Source organism: Lipotes vexillifer, unplaced genomic scaffold (genome assembly GCF_000442215.2).
Source record: "Lipotes vexillifer unplaced genomic scaffold, Lipotes_vexillifer_v1.1 scaffold190, whole genome shotgun sequence".
In the NCBI taxonomy this organism is placed as follows: domain Eukaryota; kingdom Metazoa; phylum Chordata; class Mammalia; order Artiodactyla; family Lipotidae; genus Lipotes; species Lipotes vexillifer.
Window position 1 is genome coordinate 692412 of NW_006794958.1, and position 23788 is coordinate 716199.

The 23788-nt window shown below is 34.4% G+C and overlaps 1 protein-coding gene across 1 annotated transcript; it reads left to right on the forward strand.

The window, feature by feature from the left end:
- Nucleotides 1-58: 58 nt before the first annotated feature.
- KLHL28 (kelch like family member 28) lies at nt 59-23522 on the forward strand. The gene is made up of 5 exons (XM_007467372.1): nt 59-179; nt 16250-17148; nt 19400-19843; nt 21813-22021; nt 23164-23522. Exons 2-5 carry the CDS (start codon nt 16250-16252, stop codon nt 23325-23327), a joined length of 1716 nt encoding a protein of 571 aa, XP_007467434.1. The 5' UTR covers nt 59-179; the 3' UTR covers nt 23328-23522.
- Nucleotides 23523-23788: the final 266 nt, after the last annotated feature.

Sequence of the window (23788 nt, forward strand, 5' to 3'; positions counted from 1 at the left end):
GAAGGCGAGGAAGAGAGAAGGCATTAAGGGGAAGTGACGCTCTCCTCGCTCAGGGAGGAAGTTCCCCGCCCCACCCGTAAGAACTGGGATTTGACTAAAGGCAAAAGAGGATCTTGCCCGGGTTCCCGTTGTTCACGGCTCCTCCTCCTGTTGCTGCGGGCGTGATTCCTGGGACTCAGGTATTTTCCTTTTGCTGTCCTGCGGAGCAGGCTTTGGCAGAGTTCTGCTGGAGTGCTGCTGGTGCTGGAGTAAGATGTGAATAAATGAACGGGAGCAAGCAGGGAGAGAGGCGACATCTTCTTGTGCAGGGCTCAATCGTTGTAAATGCGTTGCTATCTACAGCCCTAAGTGCGATCCTTTCAGCCTGCCGTCCGCTTACCGGGACGGGAGATCCGGCCCAAGGCCGAGCTCAGACCTCGCGTACTTTTTTTCAAATCCTGGTGTTTTAGGCCTTTACTCTCCTCGCCCTCCCCCCCAACCCCCTTTTCCTACTTCGCTTACCCTCCGGTTTTGGAGGGTTAATGGTTTTCTGTTAGTGATTTTCTGTCATTTTTCCTTATCCTCGTCACTTTAAGTTCTCTTTGAAAACGTACTTGATCTGGAGATAAATCTGTTTTTCCTTGTAGCTAACCTTTCCCTCATAGGTTCTCAAAGTCTAATGCAGTTCCTCTGTGGGACTCACCCCTTCCCCTCTCCCGCTCCCTCCGCAGCCACAGCCTCCCTGCAGGATCCTCCCGCGTCTCTGCAGCCTTTCAGTATCCTGGAAACCGAGACTGCAAAGAATTTCAGTTGCTGTTGAAGTTCTTATCATTACGGTTCTAAGAGAATTCTGCCCTGTAGATTTAGAGTTGATATTAGACGTTTCTTTGTTTTAGGCGAACTGTGAATTTGGTGAGCATTTTTTCCTTCTTGTAATTAAACTTAAGCGGAAACAATTGAAGAGCTGGAGTGCCTGGTGTGAGGCTGAGTTGTTTGGAGTGTGGAAGAAAATATTTTGGGGAAGGAATAATACAGTTGCTTTTGAATGACCCAGTGAGAAAAGTCTCTTATCATTTGAAGTCCACAATTTATGCACTTAAAATGCAAGTGTTCCTACCCCGTTCTGTTCCACATGTCTCTTAAATACTTTAAGTCTTAGCATACCAAGCCACTTTATAAATAATTTTTGCTGGATAATGGAAGTTCAAAAATAACTTCTGGGTGTTGTCTTAAAGCACAATTTGATTATTATAGGTTTCTTTTCTTTTTTCTTTTTCCCCTTTCTTTTGGGAGTAGAGTAAATGTAAATGGGGCTTGTGTAAACATGCATCCTTCTGTTTTGGTTTAAGTTCTAGGTTGTTACTTTGATTTTAATTAGTCATTTTGGTGTTTAAATGAATCTGCCTAAATTTGGTTTAACTAAAAAAAAAATTTTATTTTATTTTTTTAATTTTAGAGGCAGGGTAAGGGCAGGGGAGTGAAAACCAAGAGGTGATTTTAGAAGTTGTCAATGAGAAGGAATGTCTAGTTCTCATATTTCCAACGTAAGAAGTTCAAATTTATACTTTTACTCATGTATGCTCAGACTTCAGGAACTCAATTCAAAGTTAACTGAAAGAATGATGTACACATCAGAATGTACACATTAGAATGCCAGTTTATGTTGGAATAGAAGATAACCCTTTCCAGTAATCAGAATTTTCAGGTTGAAAATCCAGTGCACTCTTCCCAAGTGCAAGAACTTGGGAAGTTGTGTGGTAATCGTGGAACAAAGAAAGTGAACTTGGAAAGTCCTGAATTATATATCAGCATCAAAATTATGGTAGAAGCTTAAGAATTACCCCTTCTCTCTATAAAGAATACTCTTTCAAGGGGCTTGGATACTTAAATCAACTAGTTATATCCTTTTCCTTGGAACAAAGCACGATGAGTTTTCATTTTGACCCCTTTTCTCAGGGCCCTGTAGATCACTATGTTATAGATTGCAGTCTATTTTATATCTGTTACCTTTAATTTCCTTGATGAAGACTTGGAAGATGCATTAGTCTTCATGGTGGATGGGACCAGGAAATGGGACCTTATCAGCATCCCATATCTTACTATCTTTTAGAGTTATTTTGTGGAAAATAAATCTCATCCAATTAATGTATATTCTGTTTATTTCTATTATGAAGCAGATTTTTAAAAAATCTTATTCTTGAATTCTAGGAATTGTGTACTGACTAGAAAAGTCTTTTATATTTAACCATATAGAGAGGTAGGATAAAAATTTTTAAATCAAATTCCAGAACAGTGGAATACACTATTAGGTGTATTAATAGTACACCTCTGAAAGTTGAAAGGGAGTAATTAAGAATACATTGAAAATAGCAAATTCAGATAAAAGAAGTTAAAATAATAATTTCAAGATAATTTCAGTAAGTTCAAGAAAGTTTACTTAAATTAATGGATTAGTTAGTTACATTAAGGAATGTTTCTGACGCATACCTTAATTTTTTGAGCTGAAGTTAAGGTAAACACAGTTGCCCTAAAAGCATCCTTTATTTCCACAGTCAGAATAAAATATTAATTGGTTGGATGAACCACTGTAGTTTTTTCCTTGTTCTTACTCAGATTTTACAGACATCCAGAAATATTGGAAAGCAGTTTGAATTCTGTAAACTGTTAAGAATTTTGTATAGTTTAAGAAGTTATTATGAAGAATTGCTATGGAAATGAAAGGTGCTATTAACATTAACAAGTAATTATAATTACACTATTATTTGAGTGTTTGCTGTGTGCCATACACTTGGCTGGGTACTTAATGAATATTAACTCATTGAATCCTCACAACAATTTTTTGAGGTTACATCATCTACATTTGTACTGTGGCACATTTTGTGGGTGTTTGCATCAGAAAGTAATTACTCAAATGAGTCAATTTAGCTATTTGCTTAGAGCTTTGGAAAACTTTTGGTGGGGGAGAGTGTTGAAACTATAGGATAAAATTAGATTTTTCCATCATTAATCCCTCATATCTATTATTATGTATTATTTGATTATATGTATTTTAATCTTCCTCTTTGGGTTTATGTTCTGAACCCTTTTGGTTTCTTGTTTGAGTCACAACTTTAATAAGGTTAAGAAATTATGAGCTTATTTTTATACATGTAGGATTAAACAGTTTTTCTTGAGGTGTATCAGTGTTATATTTCATTTACTTAGGTTTATGCTCCAAATCCATTGTGCATTTCTGAGTCAAAATGCCACTTTTAAACAAAAAATATTTTTGGTTGCATTTTAAGCACTAATCTGTTTGTTAACAGGATTTCACATTTTTTTGTAACCAGTTTTTCAGTAGATGGTTTAATTATGTAACTTAGAGCTTTTACTGGATGTAGTAATGGCTTTGGAGACTTGCTTTCTTCTGTGTTATTTTGGAATCTATGATATAATGACTGGTATTATAACAGGCTTCTAATTTTGCTTTTGTTTCTCTAGATATAATGAAAGTCAATCTCAGAGAAAAGGAAAATATGCCAACTTGTTCCATAGGCTCACTGTCAAAATTATTATGCCATCATTAGTTGAATTCTACTGTGAGGAAAATTGAACTGTGGGAAAGAAATTTAAACAATTCTTATTTCTCTTGACCATTTATTTGCTCTCTTTGTAGCAGATAATTGCCTCCCAGCTGATTTTAGCACCACTGTTTTGTAGCTTAGGTGTCAATTAAGTATAATAACTCACAACTTGACCTTTAATAGCTTGATTTCAGAATCTAAAATTGTGAAGCTGCTGTAGACTATGGAATGTTTGATTTTATTGTAAACTTATCTAATGTTATCTTTATATTGTGGACATTTATGTAATAAGAATGTGATTAGAAGTGAAGTACAATGCTATTACCTTTTTAAAACTTTTCAAATGGATACCATTTATTCAGTTTTGACTAATCAATCCAGTTACCTGGATTTAGAGTACTCCTAAGTATTTGTTTTATGGTACCAAAATTAAAAACAAAAAAGTATGGCAGGGATGTGGGGGAAGAAGAATCAATCCTACTATTATATAAATAACAGAGGGAATGATTGTTCCATGGACCTCTCTTTATTTCATTTTAAAGCTCTGATGTATTCTTGTATCTGATCGACACTGTGTGTGTGTGTGTATGTGTGTGTGTGTATTTTATATATATGTATATGATCTGTCTTTTTTGAGTTTCTGTTCTGTACCTTTGTAGTTTCTTGTTTGAGTTAAAACTTGAATAAGATTAAGAAATTATGAATTTTGGGGCTTCACTGGTGGCGCAGTGGTTGAGAGTCCGCCTGCTGATGCAGGGGACACAGGTTCGTGCCCCGGTCTGGGAAGATCCCACATGCCGCGGAGCGGCTAGGCCCGTGAGCCATGGCCACTGAGCCTGCACATCCGGAGCCTGTGCTCCACAACAGGAGAGGCCACAGCAGTGAGAGGCCCGCGTACCGCAAAAGAAAATAAAAATAAAAGAAATTATGAGTTTATAAGTGAGGCAGTATAACATAGTATTTAAGAACTCTGGAGACAGAGTGCAAAGGTTTAAATCTTGCCTTGGGCTTAATTTCTCTGTGCCTCAGATTTCTTCATCTGTTATATGGGAATAATAATAATAATGGTTCCTATCTCATGGTGTTACTCTGAGGATGAATGGAGTTAATACATGTAAAAAGCTTAGAACAGTAGCTGGTACATTATGGCAATCAAAGAAATTCTAGATGCTCTTTATAGAATAATTTAGTCTTATCAGGAATAACAACAATTATAAATTGGTTCAGTAAATATTTTAAGCAGGTCAACACTGATCAGCATTGTAATTTTTTTTAAATGTAATATGTAAAGAACATTGTTCTAAGGTTAAGAAAACATTATAGTCCCAGTAACGTCTTAACTAATTGTGTGATCTTGTTAATTCATCTAAACTCTCTGAACTTCAGGTTCTTCATCTGTAAGTCTTATGTGAAGTTTAGTGCCATATATTTTTTTCTTTATTTCTTTTTTCCTGTACAAAATCTCATAAACATGCAAATGTAGAATAATGTAATGAACCCTTATGTACCTGTCATCCAGCTTCAGCAGGTATCAACTCATAGCATCATATCCATTTCTATCCAATCCCTCATCCTATATTAATTTGAAGCCAGTCCCTGACATCATTTTATCTACCGATATTTCAGTATGTATTTGTAAAAGATAAAAACTCTTAAAAACAAAACTGTGGTATCACTGTTCAACAACAAAGAATAAAATAACAGTGATTAGTTAATATAATCAATAATAAAGTCAGGGTACAAAATTCCCAGTTGTCTCCTAAATGTTGTGTGTGTGTGTGTGTGTGTGTGTGTGTGTATGTATATGATATGTGTGTGCATGCACCTGTATGAATCACAGGTTGTATTTGGTTGATAATGTCTTTTAAGTTTATAGTAATCTGTAGGTTCATTTTCATCCTATTTCTTTCCATTTATTTGTTGAAGCCGTCTACGTTATTTATGCCATAAAATTTCTCACAGGATGTTTTTGCTGATTGCATCCTTCTGTTATAGTTTAACATGCTTTTTCTGTTTTCTTTATTTCTTATAAATTAATAGTTGGATCTAGTCTGTTGACTACATGTTTGATTTTGGGGTGTGTGTGTGTGTGGTGAGTGGGAGTATGCAAAAACATTTATAGGTGGTATTATGATCTTCCATCAGAAGACCCTGATGTCTGGTTGTCTCTGTTTTTGTGACATTAGCAGCCCTTCATAATCAATGCCTACCTCTATTAATTCATTAAGATTGTAAAATGGTGATACTCTATCATTCCTTCTTTAATAACTAGAGTACTTTTATAAAGAAAAACTTATCCTCATCTATTTGGTAACCCAGTGGTACATTTGTTATAGGAAAGGCATGATAAATGCTTGATGCTTTCCCTTTATATGCTAGGTTTCAAATAATGAGTTGATTCATTAGCATCCTCCAGTGGCTATCACTTTTTTTAAATTATCGTAATTTTATTATCATTATGAACTCATGGATTTAAGCATGTCTGCTGTGTTTTAATCAATTGCAGTTACTATAATTGATGATCAGTTTGTCCCATCTCTTTGACTAACAAGAAGCCTATTCAGTTTGGCTGCTAAGTTTTTTATGACCTTAGACATCATTGGTAGCTTTATTGCTACCTAGTATGTATAGATTCCAAATTTATGGTGACATTTTCTGCCCCAGGTCTGGAATCAGCCATTTGTCCAAGGAGTTCTGTTCCCTTGGAGGGAAACAATATTTAGGGACCACATCTGGTGCTAGGAGGAATGCTCTTTGCTACTAGGTTGGTCGTAATTTCTAGCCCTTTTCAGTAGACAGAGCTAGGAAATACAATTTTTTTCTTAATGTACATTTTATACATTTGTATATCTCATATATTTCATATGCATATACATATGTATTAGTGTATATAATGTTGTTTCTATATATATTCTGATATTTTTAATTCAGAATCAGACTACAAGGTTTATATTTAATGTCTCAGTCTTACATCTTTCTCTTCTCCCATATTGAGAATCCCAGATCACAAATGACTCTAGGGACGATAGAATTAGAAATGTCATGTAATTATGCATTGTGGCAATGCACAGTAACAGTTTCAGAATACAAATAACACTCTCACCAACAATGTGATTACTGAAAGTGGTGTAAAAATTTTTAGGGCATACCCCATTAGGGATGGACTATCAAATTACTGTTTTAAGGTTATTTGGAATGGTATGGTTAGGCTACTAACTAGATGAACATTGGGTTCCTTTGCTTCCTTTTATTTTCAAGTTTCTTATGGATTGTGTTTTTAAGGTTTAATTTTGCTTTATAATTGTATAAAATAATTCCCTAATTCCCCAGTCAAATCAATAAATGGGATATATTCAAGGATGTGTAGCTTCTATCTCTATCCTCTCCACTCTTTTCTCTCCCTTGTCTGTTAGGTAACCTTTTAAAAAATATACCATGTAATATTTACTTTTAAAAAAAAAAATAAGTGGGTATGTATATTTGTAACCTCCCCTTTCTTAGATAAATAGTGACATACTATACACACATTTCTCTTCCTTGCTTGGATCAGGGAGATCCTGCAGAGTAGTATATGCAGAGATTCCTCATTTCTATTCACAGCTGCATAGTACTCCATTGTGGATGTGCCATAGTTTTTTTCAGCCATTCTTTTGTTGGTGGGCATTAGAGTTGTATAATTCTTGGTCAGTTGCCTCTTGGTCTCTCAAATATGAAAGTACAAAAGCATAAGGTATTATTCTTTAGCTTGTACAAATAGACCTACAGTTATTACCTTATGCATTTGTCTTTATATATTTTTTGCCAGTGTATTTTTTGGATAAATTCTTAGAAGTAGGATTGTTGGATCAAAGGGTATATGCAAATGTAATTTTGCTAAACTTACCAAATTTATCTCCAGAGGTCTGTATAATTCAGCATTCCCACAAGGATGTATGAGTGTGCCTCTTTCTTACGGCCTCACCAAGAGTATATTGTCAGGAGAGAATTGTTAACTCCATATAGTTTTAATTCATTTGATTATAACTGAAGTTGAGTGATTTTTCATATACTTAAGAACCATTTGTATTTTTTAACCACGTGTTCATTTCTTCAGCCTAATTTTTCTATAGGGCTAGAGTATTTTAGGAATGTTTTATTTATTGCTGATACATCTTTTATATATATTGTAAATTTTTCTCAATCTCATTTATATTTTGTTCTTTGCTTATGATTTTTTTAGCTATTCAAAGTTTTTTAATGTAATTGATTTGATCTACTTTTTAACTTATTGCCCCTGGGTTTTGTACCATAGTTAGGAAACTGTTCTCTAATCTCAAGTTATAGAGGAATTCACTCCATTTTATTCTAATACTTGTATGATTCCATTTTTTACATTTATACCTTTGATCCATAAGGAATTTATCCTGGCATAGATATGTGGAAGGGATCTGATTTTATCTATTTTCCTGAGGCTCAGTTATCCCAACATGTTTATTTAAAAGTCCCTCTTTTCCTCACTGATTTTGAGATGCTGCCTTTATCATAAACTAAATTTGCATATATTAAATTATCTATTTCTGTATTTTCTGTTTTTCACCATTGATTTGTTTCTCCAAACCAAACATTCTATGTAATCCACAACAAATTTTACAGATGAAAATGTTCAAGTTTAGAATAAGTAATTTGCCCAAAGTCTATAGCTATTAAGTAGTCAAATGTTGACTTGAACCCACGAATCTCTCTGGCCCTGAAATTCACACTTTTCCTCACTGTTCTTTCCTGTTTTCTATGGTACTTGTTCTTCATTCTGCACAAGGTTGTTATTGAGATAAATGAAACTGCCAGTGTAAAACTGACAAAGGTTAGGTTTTGAAGATTAGGAATTATTGCTTCTGTGAGTTATTTTTAGCCATTTATGGGTAAATAACTAAGAACCAAGTATAGTCACAGTTGTAATTCATAATATTGAAGGAGTAACAGTTATAATTTGCTATAATTTTTAAGCAGTTACACTTGTGCTGGAAATATTTTAACCGATTCTCAAACATTAGCATGCGTAAAAATACTAATGCATTCTTAAAACACAGATGGCTGCCCCTTCCTTAGTTTCTGATTCCTTAGATGTGTGGTTGAGCTCTAGAATTTACATTTCTAGCAGGTCCTAGGTGATGCTGATGCTGTTGGTGCAAGGATCGTATTTGGAGAACCATTGTTTTAAAGCTCTCTCTTTTTAAAGTTCTGTTAATTTCTCTTAAGTCAGATTTCTTGAGAGAGAAAAGGAGTCAAATTTAAAATGTTAAGAATGATGCTATGGCAAACCTCCAATGTAATTCATTTTAAGTTCCCTATATTTACCTTGCCCTTTTAAAGTTCTTAGTTCAAATTGTTTTGGTTACATGTTAAGAGTATAATCTCTTAAACTTTATTCTCAATACTTCTTAAAGGGATTAAACATCATGTCATTTGAATCCAGTACAATGATAGAAATATGTATGGGTTTTCTTTTATGAAGTCATCTTTACCAGTATCCTTCTTGAGTGGTTTTTAAACCTTTGATCATTTTTATTATTTTGGGGGGTAATAGGAAAGTGAGATAAAGGAAAAATACTACAGAGGGTATAAGTGTAGGGGAATAGCTTCATCCTGGCATTCTGGTGACATTGCATGTGTCCACATAGGCAAAAGCTTGGACTGTGGGACTGAAGCTTATCTGAGTCTTGGAACACCTTGCGATTCTCCTGGAACATGAGAGGATGGATGGTCTTTCAGGAGCTGCTGCAAGGCCATCTCTGACCTACCTCTCTGTCACCCCTGGCAGTCTGCCGTGAGACAGTTTCTCTTTACCTCCCTGGTGTGATGAGGTATGGGACTTTTGTGTCCCGCTGCACCGCAGAATAGAGCTCCAGAATATAAAACTGCTGCTGCTGTAGTTTGGGTTTTTCACAACTTGTATTGCTGCTGTCCAGCCCCTTTTGTTTCTGTGTTGTCCTTTTTAGTATGTGGGACAAGGATCCAGGGAGCTTAGTCTTCTTTCACTGTCTGTAAGTAATAAACTGTCTAAATTTAAAAGTGGCTCGCTGTCTCTTTTCTGGTCAAATTAGTCAGGTTTTGGCCTTGCCCTGTTTGTATTTATTCATTTGACAGTAAGTAAGCTTTGTTCCGTTTTTGGTGAGTGTGGAAAGGAGTCACATAGGTTTAGCTGGCAAAAACCGAGTCTTCTTAAGGAAGATAATGATAATAATAAATAGCACCTAATGATTATTGAGTGCTATGTGTACTATTTTGTCTGTGCTTTACAGATGAGAAAACTGAGACTTTAAGACCACTTTCCCAAGGTCGCATAGCTATTAAATAGTGCAAACAATATTGTAACCCTAAGAACCTGATTCCAGAGCCCAGTCTCTTAAAATTATACCATCCTGCATATCTGGATATGTGTCATATATACACACAAACATATGTTCTTTTATGTGTTGCATGTGTACATATATATGTGTGTGTATGTATATTTACAAATCACTATTGTAGTATGCTTTTATATCGTGTTGATGGTAATTTACCAGTCTTGAATTGGCTATACAAAAATTAGTGTAAAGATCTATTACTGTATGATTTCTATTTATACTAAAAATGAATCTAACCAATAACGCATTAACTTGATTTGAGAATCAACAATTCTTCAATACTTTGTGTGGTCCAAGATGTCCACTGACATCTTGTACAAAGATGGTACTTTGTACAAAGTAGATTTCTTACCCAGTTGTAAGAGATGGTACAACATAGAAAGCAGAATACCTCTTAAGCAAACAACGTAAAAAAAAATCACTAGTAATAAGATAACTTATTAATAAATATTTATCATGAACTTACTAAGTGATAGGCACTGTTCTAAGCAATTTATATGCATAAATGCATTTAATCCTCAAAACAATCCTATATTATTGTATTATTACTGAGTAACTTTCACCCTTTGGTTTTTCACATAACTCTCAGATTTCCTGTTTTTTTTCTTTGGACTCAACACCCATAAGATGTCTTGAATTTCTTCTCTTCATCAGGCCTTTTACTTTGTTTAGATCCCTTTTAAAGGATGGTACTCCAAATCAGTATTCCAGATGTGGTCTGACATTGCAGAACCAAGTGGAATGTCTCCTCTCTAGTTCTGTATATTATAGTTCTATTAATGCACCTTAAACCTCCATAAGATTAGTGTGCTAATGTATTGCTAAAATTAAAATTCCTAAACCCTTTAAACACATCCTACAGATGAGTCTTTTCTCTCTTTTTCTGTATAGTTGTTTTGGAATCCACTATAGAATCTTAACATTTATCCCTCTTAAATTTCTTCTTATTAGATGTCAGGTCTTTTGGGATCCATGTTTTGTTAGCTGATGTATTTGCTGTCCTCTGCAGCTTCATATCATCTGCAAAGCTGAAGAGCCTGCCTGCAGTATCTTCATCTCGGCCTTATGGTATACCATCAGAAGCCTCCCTCCAGGTGGACCTCATTTCATTAAGTAGTATATACTCTGGTGTGGTTGTCCAACCACTTGGTAATTTAGTTAACTGAACTAGCTTATATTTTTTGGTTTTGTTCTCAAAATCATAAAAACATTATAAAATTCTTTACAAGTGTCTAGTTAAACATTGTATATTTTTCTGATCTGCAAGTCTTCTAAATACATCAGAAAAAAAAAGAGATTAATCTGTGACATGTCTTCTTGTTAACTCATGTATCCTAGTCTTAGAGATCACTACATCCTCTTCTAAGTATTCACATATCAAACCTTTGATCGTTTGTTTTAAAGTGTTATCTGAAATTAACATTAACCTTACCAGAATGTTAGTAGAAATTACACTCTTTTTTTTTTTGAAAATAGTCTCCTGTCTTGTGGCACTGGCAATGATTCAGAGATCTCATTCACAGATTCTTTTAAATATCTTGGAACATAATTGTTTGGTCTGGGAGAGATGTGAACTTATAAAGTAGCTAGGTCTCCTTTTTTTTAATTTACTTTTTTAAAAGACTATTTTTTTAGAGCAGTTTTAGGTTCACGGCAAAATTAAGAGGAAGGTACAGAGGTTTCCCATTTACACCCTTCCCCAACACATGTGTACCTTCCCCCATTATCAACGTCCACCACCACGGTGGTGCATTTGTTACAATTGATGAACTTATATTGACACGTCATTATCACCCAAAGTCCATAATTTACCATAAGGTTCACTTTTGGTGTTCTGTATCCTGTGGGTTAGGACAAATATATATTGATACATATCTACCATTATAGTATCATATAGAGTAATTTCACTGTCCTAAAGATCCTGAGTGCTTTGCCTATTCATCCTCCATCCCCCTTAACTCCTAGCAACCATTGATATTTTTACTGTCTCCATAGTTTTGCCTTTTCCAGAACTTCATATAATTGGAATCTTGCAGTATATAGCCTTTTCAGATTGGCTTCTTTTACTTGGTAAGACATTTTCTCCATGTCTTTTCATAGCTTGACAGCTCATTTCTTTTAGCACTGAATAATATTTCATGGTCTTGTACCATAGTTTATCCATTCACCTACTGAAGGACATCTTGGTTGCTTCCAAGTGTTGGCACTTCAGAATAAAGCTGCAATAAACATCCATGTGCAGGTTTTTGTGTGGACATAAGTTTTCAATTCATTTGGGTAAATACCAAGGAAGGCGATTGCAGGATTGTATGGTAAGAGTATGTTTAGTTTTATAAGAAGCTAACAAAGTGTCTTCCAAAGTGGCTGTACAATTTTGCATTCCCACGGCCATGAATGAAAGTTCCTTTTGCCCTACATTCTGTCCAGCATTTGGTGTTCTCAGTATTCTGGATTTTGACCATTCTAATAGGTGTGTGGTAGTATGTCGTTGTTTTAATATGCAGTTCCCTCATGACACATGATCTTGAACATCTTTTCATCTGCTTACTTACCATCTGTATCTCCTCTGGTGAGGTATCTGTCTTTAATCCATTTTTTAATCAGATTGTTACATTTCTTGTTTAATTTTAAAAGTTGTTTATTTTGAATAAGAGTTCTTTATCAGTTGTGTTTTTTTGCAGATATTTTCTCCCAGTGTGTGGCTTGTCTTCTCATTCTCTTGACATTGTTTTTCCAAAAGTAGAAGTTTTTTGTTTTGTTTTGTTTTGTTTTATAGAGACATCCAACTTATCATTCTTTCTTGTGTGGATTGTACCTTTGGTGTCTTATCTAAAAAAAAATCATTGCCATACCCAAGGTCATCTAGAATTTACTCCTGTGTTATCTTCTAAGTGTTTTATGGTTTTGCATTTTACATTTAGGTTTGTGATCCATTTTGAGTTAATTTTTGTGAAGGATATAAGTAAGGTCTGTGTCTAGATTCATTTTTTACTTTACATTCCGGCACCATTTATTGAAAAGACTATCTTTTCTCCATCATATTACCTTTCCTGCTTTGTTAAAGATCAGTTGACTGTATTTATGTGGGTCTGTTCCTAGACTCTATTCTGTTCCATTGGTCTATTTGTCTGTGCTTTCACCAGTGCCACACCGTCTTGGTTACTACAGCTTTATAATAATGCTTGAATTTGGGTAGTGTCAGTTCAACTTTATTCTTCTTTTTCAATATTGAGTTGGCTATTCTGGGTCTTTTGCCTCCCCATAAAAACTTTAAAATCAGTTTGCAACATCCACAAAATAACTTGCTGGAATTTTGATTGGGATTGCATTGAATCTGTAGTGCAAGTCAGGAAGAACTGACATCTTGATAATATTGAGTCATATTATCCATGAACATGGAATATCTCTTTATTTAGCTAGTTCTTTGATTTCTTTTATTAGAGTTTTATAGTTTTCCTCATATAGATCTCGTACCTAATTTTGTTAGATTTATATCTAAGTATTTCAATTTTTAGGTGTTAATGTAAATGGTTATATGTTTTAAATTTCAAATGCCACTTGTTCATTGCTGGTTTATAGAAAATTGATTGACTTTTGTGTATTAACCTTGTATCTTGCAAACTTTCTATAATTGCCTATTAGTTCCACTGTCTTGGGTTTTTTATTTTTTTTAATTGTTCTGGATTTTCTACCTAGACAGTCATGTCATCTGCCAACAAAGACAGTTTTGTTTCTTCCTTTCCAATCAGTGGGCCTTGTATTTCCCTTTCTCATCTCATTGTTTTAGCTAGGTGTCATTTTTCATTTCCTTCTCTTATTTTCTGTATCATTCACCTTTCCTGTTTGTTGTTTACTTTTCATCCTGAATAACATCTTCTTGTTGAATCAGACAAATGAGAGTTGAGAGGGATATGTTTCACAAAACAGCACTTATAATTAAATTAATTGCATGTACTTAAATGTTTATAGACTTTCAGATGAAGTTAATTTTGAACCAGACTTTTGAAAATTTGAATTGGATGAAAAGAACACGGGAGAGGAGAAAGTTTATAGGCAAAATCTGGAAAATGTGAAAATATTTATATAGAGCTGTAGAAATTACATGAGCTTTATTGGAATGAAAGGTCATTATGGAAAGAATGGGAAATAGTGAAAGTGGGGATCATGAGAGGAGAATGAGACTTAAGTGCTGTATTCATAGCACTTCAAGTTGTGTGGAACTTTGAACTTTACAGAACAATTTTCATGTAACCTTCTGAGATAGGTGGGAGGTATTCTTATTTTATGGATGAAAAAATTAATACTTAGATTAAGAAATGTACCAATTCCATATAATAGTGTATGACCCAGTTAGAACTAAAACTCATTATATTTCCAAGGTCCCTGTTCTTCGCTGATACTGTTACATTTCTGTTGCCTCACCATAGTACCCTGTACTCATAACTCTTACAGTTTGTTATATGTTCCTGTGCATTATCTACTTTGATCCTCAAAAACCTTGTGAGATATATATAGTTCAGGTATTATTATGATCTCACTTACAGATAAGGAAAATGAAGATAAGGTAAAGTTAATGATGTAAAGTAGCTAGGACTACTTTCTTAATCCTGTCACTTATTTGCTATATCTACTTGCTTTCCTGTTGTTCATTTTTCTCTTTTCAGTCTAGATGTTAACTTTTTCCATTAAACTGAGGCTAAAAGAAGTTAAACAAGTTTAAGAGGTCAACACTATAGTAAGTAAAAAGAACAGACCCAGATCTAAACATGTGCCTTCTGGTTGCTGTTTTCTTACCAATATTCTGTTCTGGAATAAAGTACCTACTGGAAGACCAACAAGTTTCTTGAGACTTGTCTGTACCCTGATTGAGAATTATTCTGTTAGATGTGTGCAAGATTAGTTGGAGAGATCAAAAGTGGAGATATCAGCTGGTGATATCAGCTGGTGATATCAGCTATAATGTGGTCATGTTAACAAAATTTGTTAATGGACATAAAATTCAAATGAAACAAGTGTGAAATGATGATGTTCTTAATGAAGATAAAAGTTTTAATATTTGTATATTTGCACTTAAAAATGCATAAGAATGAAGTGCTATACTCTCCCAGTCCTACCAACATTTATATTATTTAATAATGTTCAGAATTTTTAAGTTTATTTGATAATACTTTTAAAATAGGAACCCAATTTTCTGCTTTTTTATTTTTTATTTTTTATTTTTTTGCGGTACGCGGGCCTCTCACTGTTGTGCCCTCTCCCGTTGTGGAGCACAGGCTCCGGATGCACAGGCTCAGCGGCCATGGCCCACGGGCCCAGCCGCTCCGCGGCATGTGGGATCTTCCCAGACCGGGACACGAACCCGTGTACCCTGCATCAGCAGGCAGACTCTCAACCACTGCGCCACCAGGGAAGCCCTCTGCTTTTTAAAATTATCCCCATTACTTGTATTTGAGGTATGAATGAGACAGGAAAGAGTTCATATTGTGTAGATGTCTTATATTCCTTTCATCTATTCTAAGCAACTGCTATGAGCTATTCTGAAGTATCCATGTGTTGATTTCTTATGGCTGCTATAACAAATTACCACAAACTCAGTTGCTTAAAATAACAGAATTTTATTCTCTCACAGTTATGGAGGCCAGAAGTCTGAAATTATTATCACTGGGCTGAAATTAAGGTGTTGGCAGGGCTCTGTGCCCTCTGGAGGTTCTAGGGAAGACTGCATTCCTTGCCTCTTCCAGCTTCTAGTGGCTGCCAATGTTAATTGGTTTGTGGCTGCATCAGTCCAATCTCTGCCTCTGTGGTCAGATTACCTTCTCTTCTGTCTGTGTCAAATCTCCTTCTGCCTTCTTATAAGGTACATGTGATTGCACTTAGGGCCCAACTAGATAACCCAGGATAATCTCCCCATTTCAAAATCCTTAATCATATCTGCACAGTCTTTTTTTTTTTTTTTGCCATAAAAGTACCATACAAAGTTTCCAGGGATTAGGATGCAGATGTCTTTTGGGGGAGCAATTATTCAACCTACCCCAGTCCTTATTGCCTCTCACTTTTTCTTCTTCTTTTCTTTCTAGTCTCTTCTCTTCTGTTTTTAATCTTGTTCATCTTCCAGAGGCACTGAGTGTGCTTAATATCTATAATAAAGGAGTTGAATGATTGTTAACTTCCCTTCTAACGCTAAAAGCCTCTGTCTAGTATTTAGTATTTAAAAAACAAACATGCAGATAAACAACAAATCTCATTTATTTTGTGCTACCTGTAAAAGTAATCATTTGCAAGATTCTTTTGAAATAACTATTCATGCTTTCTGTTTTTCTGTAGATGGACCACACATCCCCGACCTACATGCTTGCTAACTTAACCCACTTACATTCTGAACAACTTCTACAGGGCTTGAATCTTCTTCGTCAACATCACGAACTCTGTGACATCATTCTTCGAGTAGGTGATGTTAAAATCCATGCTCACAAAGTGGTACTTGCCAGCATCAGCCCATATTTCAAAGCTATGTTTACTGGAAACCTTTCTGAAAAAGAGAACAGTGAGGTTGAGTTTCAGTGCATTGATGAAACTGCTCTCCAGGCCATTGTGGAATATGCCTATACAGGGACTGTTTTTATTTCACAGGACACAGTTGAATCTCTCCTTCCAGCAGCAAACCTACTCCAGATAAAACTTGTCCTGAAAGAATGTTGTGCATTTCTTGAAAGCCAACTTGATCCTGGTAATTGTATTGGAATTTCTCGCTTTGCAGAGACATATGGTTGTCATGACCTTTATTTGGCAGCCACTAAATACATATGCCAGAATTTTGAAGCAGTTTGCCAGACTGAAGAGTTTTTTGAGCTTACGCATGCTGATTTGGATGAAATTGTTTCCAATGACTGTTTGAATGTAGCTACTGAAGAGACTGTTTTTTATGCACTTGAGTCTTGGATCAAGTACGACGTCCAAGAACGCCAGAAATACTTAGCACAGCTACTTAACAGTGTACGATTACCATTGCTGAGTGTTAAGTTTCTCACTAGATTATATGAAGCAAATCATCTTATTCGTGATGATCGCACTTGTAAACATCTTTTGAATGAAGCTCTGAAGTACCACTTTATGCCTGAACACAGACTCTCTCATCAGACAGTCTTGATGACACGACCTCGCTGTGCTCCCAAAGTACTTTGTGCAGTAGGAGGAAAATCTGGACTGTTTGCCTGTTTGGATAGGTAAATAGAAGGCTTTTAAAGGATTGATGCTAATAGATTTTATACTCTTAAAATTTGCTAATTTATTATATTTTTAAAATAGTTTGATTTTCCTGTTTATTTGCTTCTTTTTGTTGTTTTCTTTTTAAATCACTTACCTGATTATTTTAATCACATTGTCGTACATTCTCTACAATACTCTCAATTTTAAACACCTCTCCTCCCTCCCAGGGCACAAATTTTATCCATCCTGTTTATTCATGAACTTTTCTTCCATTTTATGCCCTTTTTTCCTTTGTGAAATCATTTACATCTTTATATGAGTCAGACCAGGTCAGAGGGGATTTATTATTGCTAGTTATATCAAAAAATGCTAAAGAGGAGAGCTAGGAATTTGTGATGAGAGCAGACTGGGACAAGAATATGTTTGAATGAATACAGTTAATCAGAGTAACCAAAAAAAAATAAAAACAGGATATTGATATAAATCATGGACTTTACATGCAATTTATTTTCTTCAGCGTAAATATTTTTTTAACAACAGTAGTAAAAAGTGCTTTCTTGAGTAGGAGTTGTCAGACTTTTTCTATAAAGAGCCAAATAGTAAATATTTTAAATTTTGTCACCGTCATATGGTCTCTGTTGTAACTACCCAAGTCTGCCATTGTAGTGCAAGAGCAGCCATAGATAATACATAAATAAATGAGCATGGCTGTGTTCCAATAAAACTGTATTTACAAAAGTAGCTGGTGGGCTGAATTTGGCCAATGGCCATCATTGATTTAGAGCATTCTGCAAGTAACTTTTTTTGTTTGTTTATTTGTTTAATTTTTATTTTATATTGGAGTATAGTTGATTAACAATGTTGTGTTATACAAATAACTTTTATACATTGAAAATATAGCCGGATGTTACCTTCCTTTTCCCTTAAATGGGATTGCTTTATGAAAACTTTTGTGTTTAATTTATTTCTTTAATATTTAATATTCTAAGTATTAGAATAAATATTAGAATATTTAGCATTCTAAAATATTTCGAAACATTTGGTAGATTGCATTTCTTTCCTCCAATAGGAGGACATTGTTGATGTTTTATCAATGTCAATTGATATGTCCTTTATCTTTTAAAAAGTCTCAGTGTACATTTTAATTGTGGTTTAAAACTAGTATTGTTGAGATTGGGCTAACAATAGCTTTAAAGTTCCCTTGTGCCCCTCCTTGATGCCATCTCCTTCTCTCCCCAGAAGTAACCAGTATTCTGAATTTTTAATGTATTATTCCCTTGCTTTTTGTTATAATTTTGCCACATATTATATGTGCCCCAGTATACAGTTAGGTTTTACCCATTTTTATGTAAATGCAGTAGTACCATGTATATTCTTCAGAGATGTGTTTTATCATTGAGCAGTAAGTTTATGAAATTGAGATTGCATGAGGAAATAATTCATTTAGTTTCGTTGGCGTATGGTATTAGAGTAGATGGACATAATACAACATTTTCTTTATACTATGAATATGATGACTGAAAATTAATTGAAATGTTTCACATATACAGAAAAGTCCACAAATTCCAAGTGTACAGCTCAATGAATTATCACAAAGCAAACATTACAAACCATTTCAAGAAAAGAACATGAACAACACCCAGAAACCACCCGTAAGGTCCCTCCCTGTCCTCCCCAAAGGTAACCACCACCCTCATTTCTAATCTAGAGATTAGAAGTGTTTTTGAACTTGATAGAAATGAAACTATACTGAATATATTCTTTTGAATTTGGCTTGTTTCCCTCAACATTATATGTATAAGATTCATCGCTGTTACATGTAGCTGTAGTTTGTTCATTTTCATTGCTGTATAGTATTTTCTTATATGATATGCACAATTTACTTATCCATTTTATGGTTGATGAAAAATGTGGATTGTTTCCAGTTTTCAACTATTACAAATAATGCTACTGTAAACACTGTTGTACATATACATATGTGTGCATTTCTGTTGGGTGCATATCTAAGAATGGAATTGCTTTGTCATGGGGTGGGTATACCACATCTTATTTATCCATTCTCCTTTTGATAGATGACTATGTTGAGCTGCTGTAAACCTTTCTCTATTTGTGTTCTTTTGCAAAACTGGCTGTAATAGGCATTCAGTAGAATAGATACACAGGAATGAAATTGCTGTGTCAGAGCATATGTGTATCTTCAGTTTTGCCAGATATTGTTTATGGGCCATTTTGATGTTTTAAATTTAATTTTTTCTGCTTATTCTTTAGTGTGGAGATGTACTTTCCTCAGAATGACTCTTGGATTGGTTTGGCACCCCTAAACATTCCTCGGTATGAATTTGGAATATGCGTTTTAGACCAAAAAGTATATGTTATAGGTGGTATTGAAACTAACGTGCGTCCAGGCATCACTATCAGAAAACATGAAAATTCAGTCGAATGCTGGAATCCTGATACAAATACCTGGACTTCTCTTGAGAGAATGAATGAGAGCCGAAGTACCCTTGGAGTAGTGGTACTTGCAGGAGAACTTTATGCTTTAGGTGGTTATGATGGACAATCTTATTTACAATCTGTAGAGAAGTATATTCCCAAAGTAAGAAAGTGGCAACCTGTGGCACCAATGACTACAACAAGAAGTTGTTTTGCCGCAGCTGTGTTGGATGGAATGATATATGCCATTGGTGGGTATGGTCCTGCCCACATGAACAGGTATTTAACTTAATCAAGTTGTATATGCTTGTAGATTTTTAAAAGTATCATTAACAATGATTTCTGAATTTTAAACAATTTGTGTATATGAATGAACTTCCCTTTTTAATTTTTAAAGTAATATTGGTAGACATCTGGGAAACTTAACCTGCTCCATAGTATAATTGTAATTGTTTTACATGGAGATTTAATACAAACCTAAAAATCAAATCACTTTTATTAAATTTTACATTCATTCATTCAATATAAATGGACTAGATTTTAGAATTCAGAAATCTGAAAATAAGATGAAGTTAGATAACTTTAGATTTGGGGTGGTGTGTTTATGTATAAATGTGTGTGTATGTGTGTGTATGGATGGATTATCTGTTACTATGTTGTTTAATAGAATAAAAAAGTGGAAAATGTAATTTCTATATGCTTACAAAATATAGCACATCATAAACTTTAAGCCTTATTTAAATATTCCGTTCTGGATTCTTATTCTGTAATCATACATGTATCATTATGTATCTGAGCTGTGCTGAAATTTAAATGTGAGATTTCTGTATTTTATAGTATTCTCTGAATAAAGGAGAAATATATATATAAGAAAAACAAAAGCATAAAGTGCTTATATGGAAAATTAATCATAATTCTGAACCTTTGTTGAAAGTCGATCTTCCAAAGATTTTATCTCTAATAGTATTTTATCTCTAATAGTGGTATGTGTTTTATTTATTGTGAGCATTTTAATAAAAGAGAGTATGTGGTGGTTTGTTAACAGGCTGAGGAAGTAATGACACAACCACATTTCATCTATAAATTTTTATTTCTGTGTAGGCTAAAGTTTTCTCCCTTTTTATTGCTCCTTTAGTTGAAGGAAAAGTATTTGGGACCCAGACATGCATTTCTATTTTTTGAAAAGCTGCTAACAGAAATTTCTAAGATAAAAGGTTAAGTACTTTAATTTTGAGATAATGCTTTTGAAGTTGGAGTTCTTGTTACAGTTTTTCACAGGATTTTTCTTGTCTAGTGATTTTGCTCCAACGGTTTTCATCCTGGTGTCCTTTCAGAAATAGTTGTAGTTTAGTCTTCTAGTCTAGTCTAGTCCCCATTCTGAACTTACTCTCAAATGCTTTAGGCTTTCTTGAGAAGTTAGGTTAGGACCAGAACAAGCTCAACCAACTTGCTTTTGCACCCCTTCAGGGAAAGTGTAGGCTTAAAGGCCTTCTGGGATTTTCCAGGAAAGCTTATTTGGAAATTCTGATTTGATTTGAATTTCCATAATGCAACTTGGAAATGCCAAGAATTCTCTGGCATACAGACTTTATTTAAATCTGTGAATTCTCATAAATTACTCTGATTATTATAATCATTACAATAATCATTATGATTAGCCAGTTTGTGTTATGAAGTATGTAGTGTTTGCTTTACAGTTAGTCACCATGAATTCACCTATAAGAAAAAAATTCCTCTTCTTTCCTTCTCTTCATCTTCCCTTTTCCTTAGCTGTGTGGAAAATCCTTAGTATCTTTAGGAGCCATCTATATTCAGTTTGTGATTTTCAGAGTCCTTTCACATGCATACTCATTGGACTTTATTCTTACATGAATCCTTGAGGTTATATTATTCCCATGTTTACAGGAAATGACTTATCCAGGAGGCACAAATCCAAAGTGATAGGTCTAGGTATGTAATATTAGTACTTGAACCCAGATTTTCTGACTTCAAATGCTCCATGCTTTTAATACACCTTGCTGCTTGTACAATATAATAGAGTAGGGTACGGCTATTATTGCACCAGTCTACAAGGTAAGCTTTTATCCCTGTGATTTTATCAGCAAAATCTGAACATTTGGGACAAACTACACTTGTTTTATATCTGTCCGTTTGCACTTTTAAAACTCTGGTGGGTTTTAGTTGCTTTAGTAGGAAGAATGACACAAAGGATATGTGAATTAATTCTTTCTTTTGTGAATATTTGCAGTGTGGAGCGTTATGATCCAAGTAAGGACTCCTGGGAGATGGTTGCATCTATGGCAGATAAAAGGATTCACTTTGGTGTGGGTGTCATGCTAGGCTTTATTTTTGTGGTGGGTGGACATAATGGTGTTTCACATTTGTCAAGCATTGAAAGATATGACCCTCATCAAAATCAGTGGACTGTGTGTAGACCAATGAAAGAACCCAGAACAGGTAATAATAACATACCAATTTCTAAACATATAGGACAATATTTTTTATAGTGATGTTCTTGAAATAGTAGTTTCTCAGGATATAACAGTAAGAGTATTATTACTTGTCCAGAAAAAACTTTTTTTGTGATAAACTTGACTGACAACTTGGTTAGACAAAACTATATAGGTTTTTTACTGTGATTTTAATATGCCAATGTGCATATTGTTATTTTTTAAATTTCTACAACACATCTTGAGAAATGCTGATAATAGAAAGTATCTTATAGAAGCTCTTTGTGTCCATGTAACAAATGTAATTGTTTTATATGTTACACACACACGTGCACACACACCCAGGATCCTAGGGTGGTTCTATTTTGGTTTTTATTGTACATCAGCAGTCTGTATGTTACTTTCAAATGTTCTCTCCTCCTAAAGGGGTATAGTTATAGTTGATCTAGAAAGAGTTGGGTTTCAGGTTTCATGAAAAAAACAAATACACCTTTGAGGAAAAGAAGAAATTATCCTTAAACCCAAACTCAAATCACATTATTTTAAAAGGAACGTTTTAAGTTACTGGTGGAAATGCTTTAGGAGTATTCCTTGCATTTATGATTAAAGAAACTCCTGAAAAATAAACATACGAAGGAAATTGAAAGGCTTGTTTACTAGAATTAGTTTCTGTGGTACCATTGAGAAGGAAAACCATAAAACAATGAAAATGTAAACTATTTGGGTAGCCTTGTTCTTTTTAGAACTATATATATATAAAGTAAAATTTTTTAAGCATAAATTATATAGTTTATATATATATTTAAAATTTTAACACATTTGAAAACAAAAATTAATGATTTTTGAAAAATATAAATATAAATTGAGAAGAAAGCATATGGGAAGATATATACTATATTCTTAATAATATTTAACTGTGGTGGAGAGAGGCAGAGTAGGATTGAGGAGAGATGAAGGAAGACTTCAGCTCTTATACATATACTAAGGGATTTTTTTCCAGTAAGCATATATTGCTATATTGCTTGTATAATTAATAATAGGTTGTTGAAATGTATTTTAAGAAAACATTTAAATACAAATTTAATTTAGTGCGAAGTCTGCTTCATGGTTAACATATTTTTTTCCCCTATTTTTACCCACCTTTCCTAGGAGTTGGTGCTGCAGTAATTGATAACTACCTTTATGTAGTGGGTGGTCACTCAGGGTCTTCCTATCTGAATACCGTGCAGAAATATGACCCTATCTCAGATACATGGCTGGATTCAGCTGGCATGATATACTGTCGCTGCAATTTTGGATTAACTGCACTTTGACAAGTGTGAACTTGTGGAAATAGCGTAGTGATGAACCTTGTGCTGCATGAAAGGATGCCCAGTTTTCTGAAGCCCAAAAGCTACATTGCTTCCTTTTTAACTTGAAATGGCATGAAGACTCAAAGTTTTGTTGGGTACTTTGAACTGACAAGTATCTTTGGTTGCTCTTGATTATACAGTGAATCGATAATCCAAGAAAAAAAAAAAAAAAAAGGAAAGATCTTGCCAATTGAATTGTGCACTTTTTTTCCCTAATACTGGGATGGAATAGTTTTATGTTCATAAGTGTACATGTGGAGAAAACCTTGCTGCTTTTTAAAAAAAATTTAGCTTTCTTCCCCCTCCTTGTTCTGCACCATTTTTTACCAGGATGAGAGATACTTAGATGCTGGAGTATACTGAGTGACTAGACAGAGTGCTGATACTATCTGTTGGGTATAAATTCATATGCTTCACATTTT

Bases quoted from the DNA above. Each gene is read 5' to 3' on its own strand.
- KLHL28 (XM_007467372.1), top strand. From the start codon at position 16,250: ATGGACCACACATCCCCGACCTACATGCTTGCTAACTTAACCCACTTA. The intron at 17,149-19,399 runs GTAAATAGAAGG...CTTATTCTTTAG, and splicing joins CTGTTTGCCTGTTTGGATAG to TGTGGAGATGTACTTTCCTC. The intron at 22,022-23,163 runs GTAATAATAACA...CACCTTTCCTAG, and splicing joins AATGAAAGAACCCAGAACAG to GAGTTGGTGCTGCAGTAATT.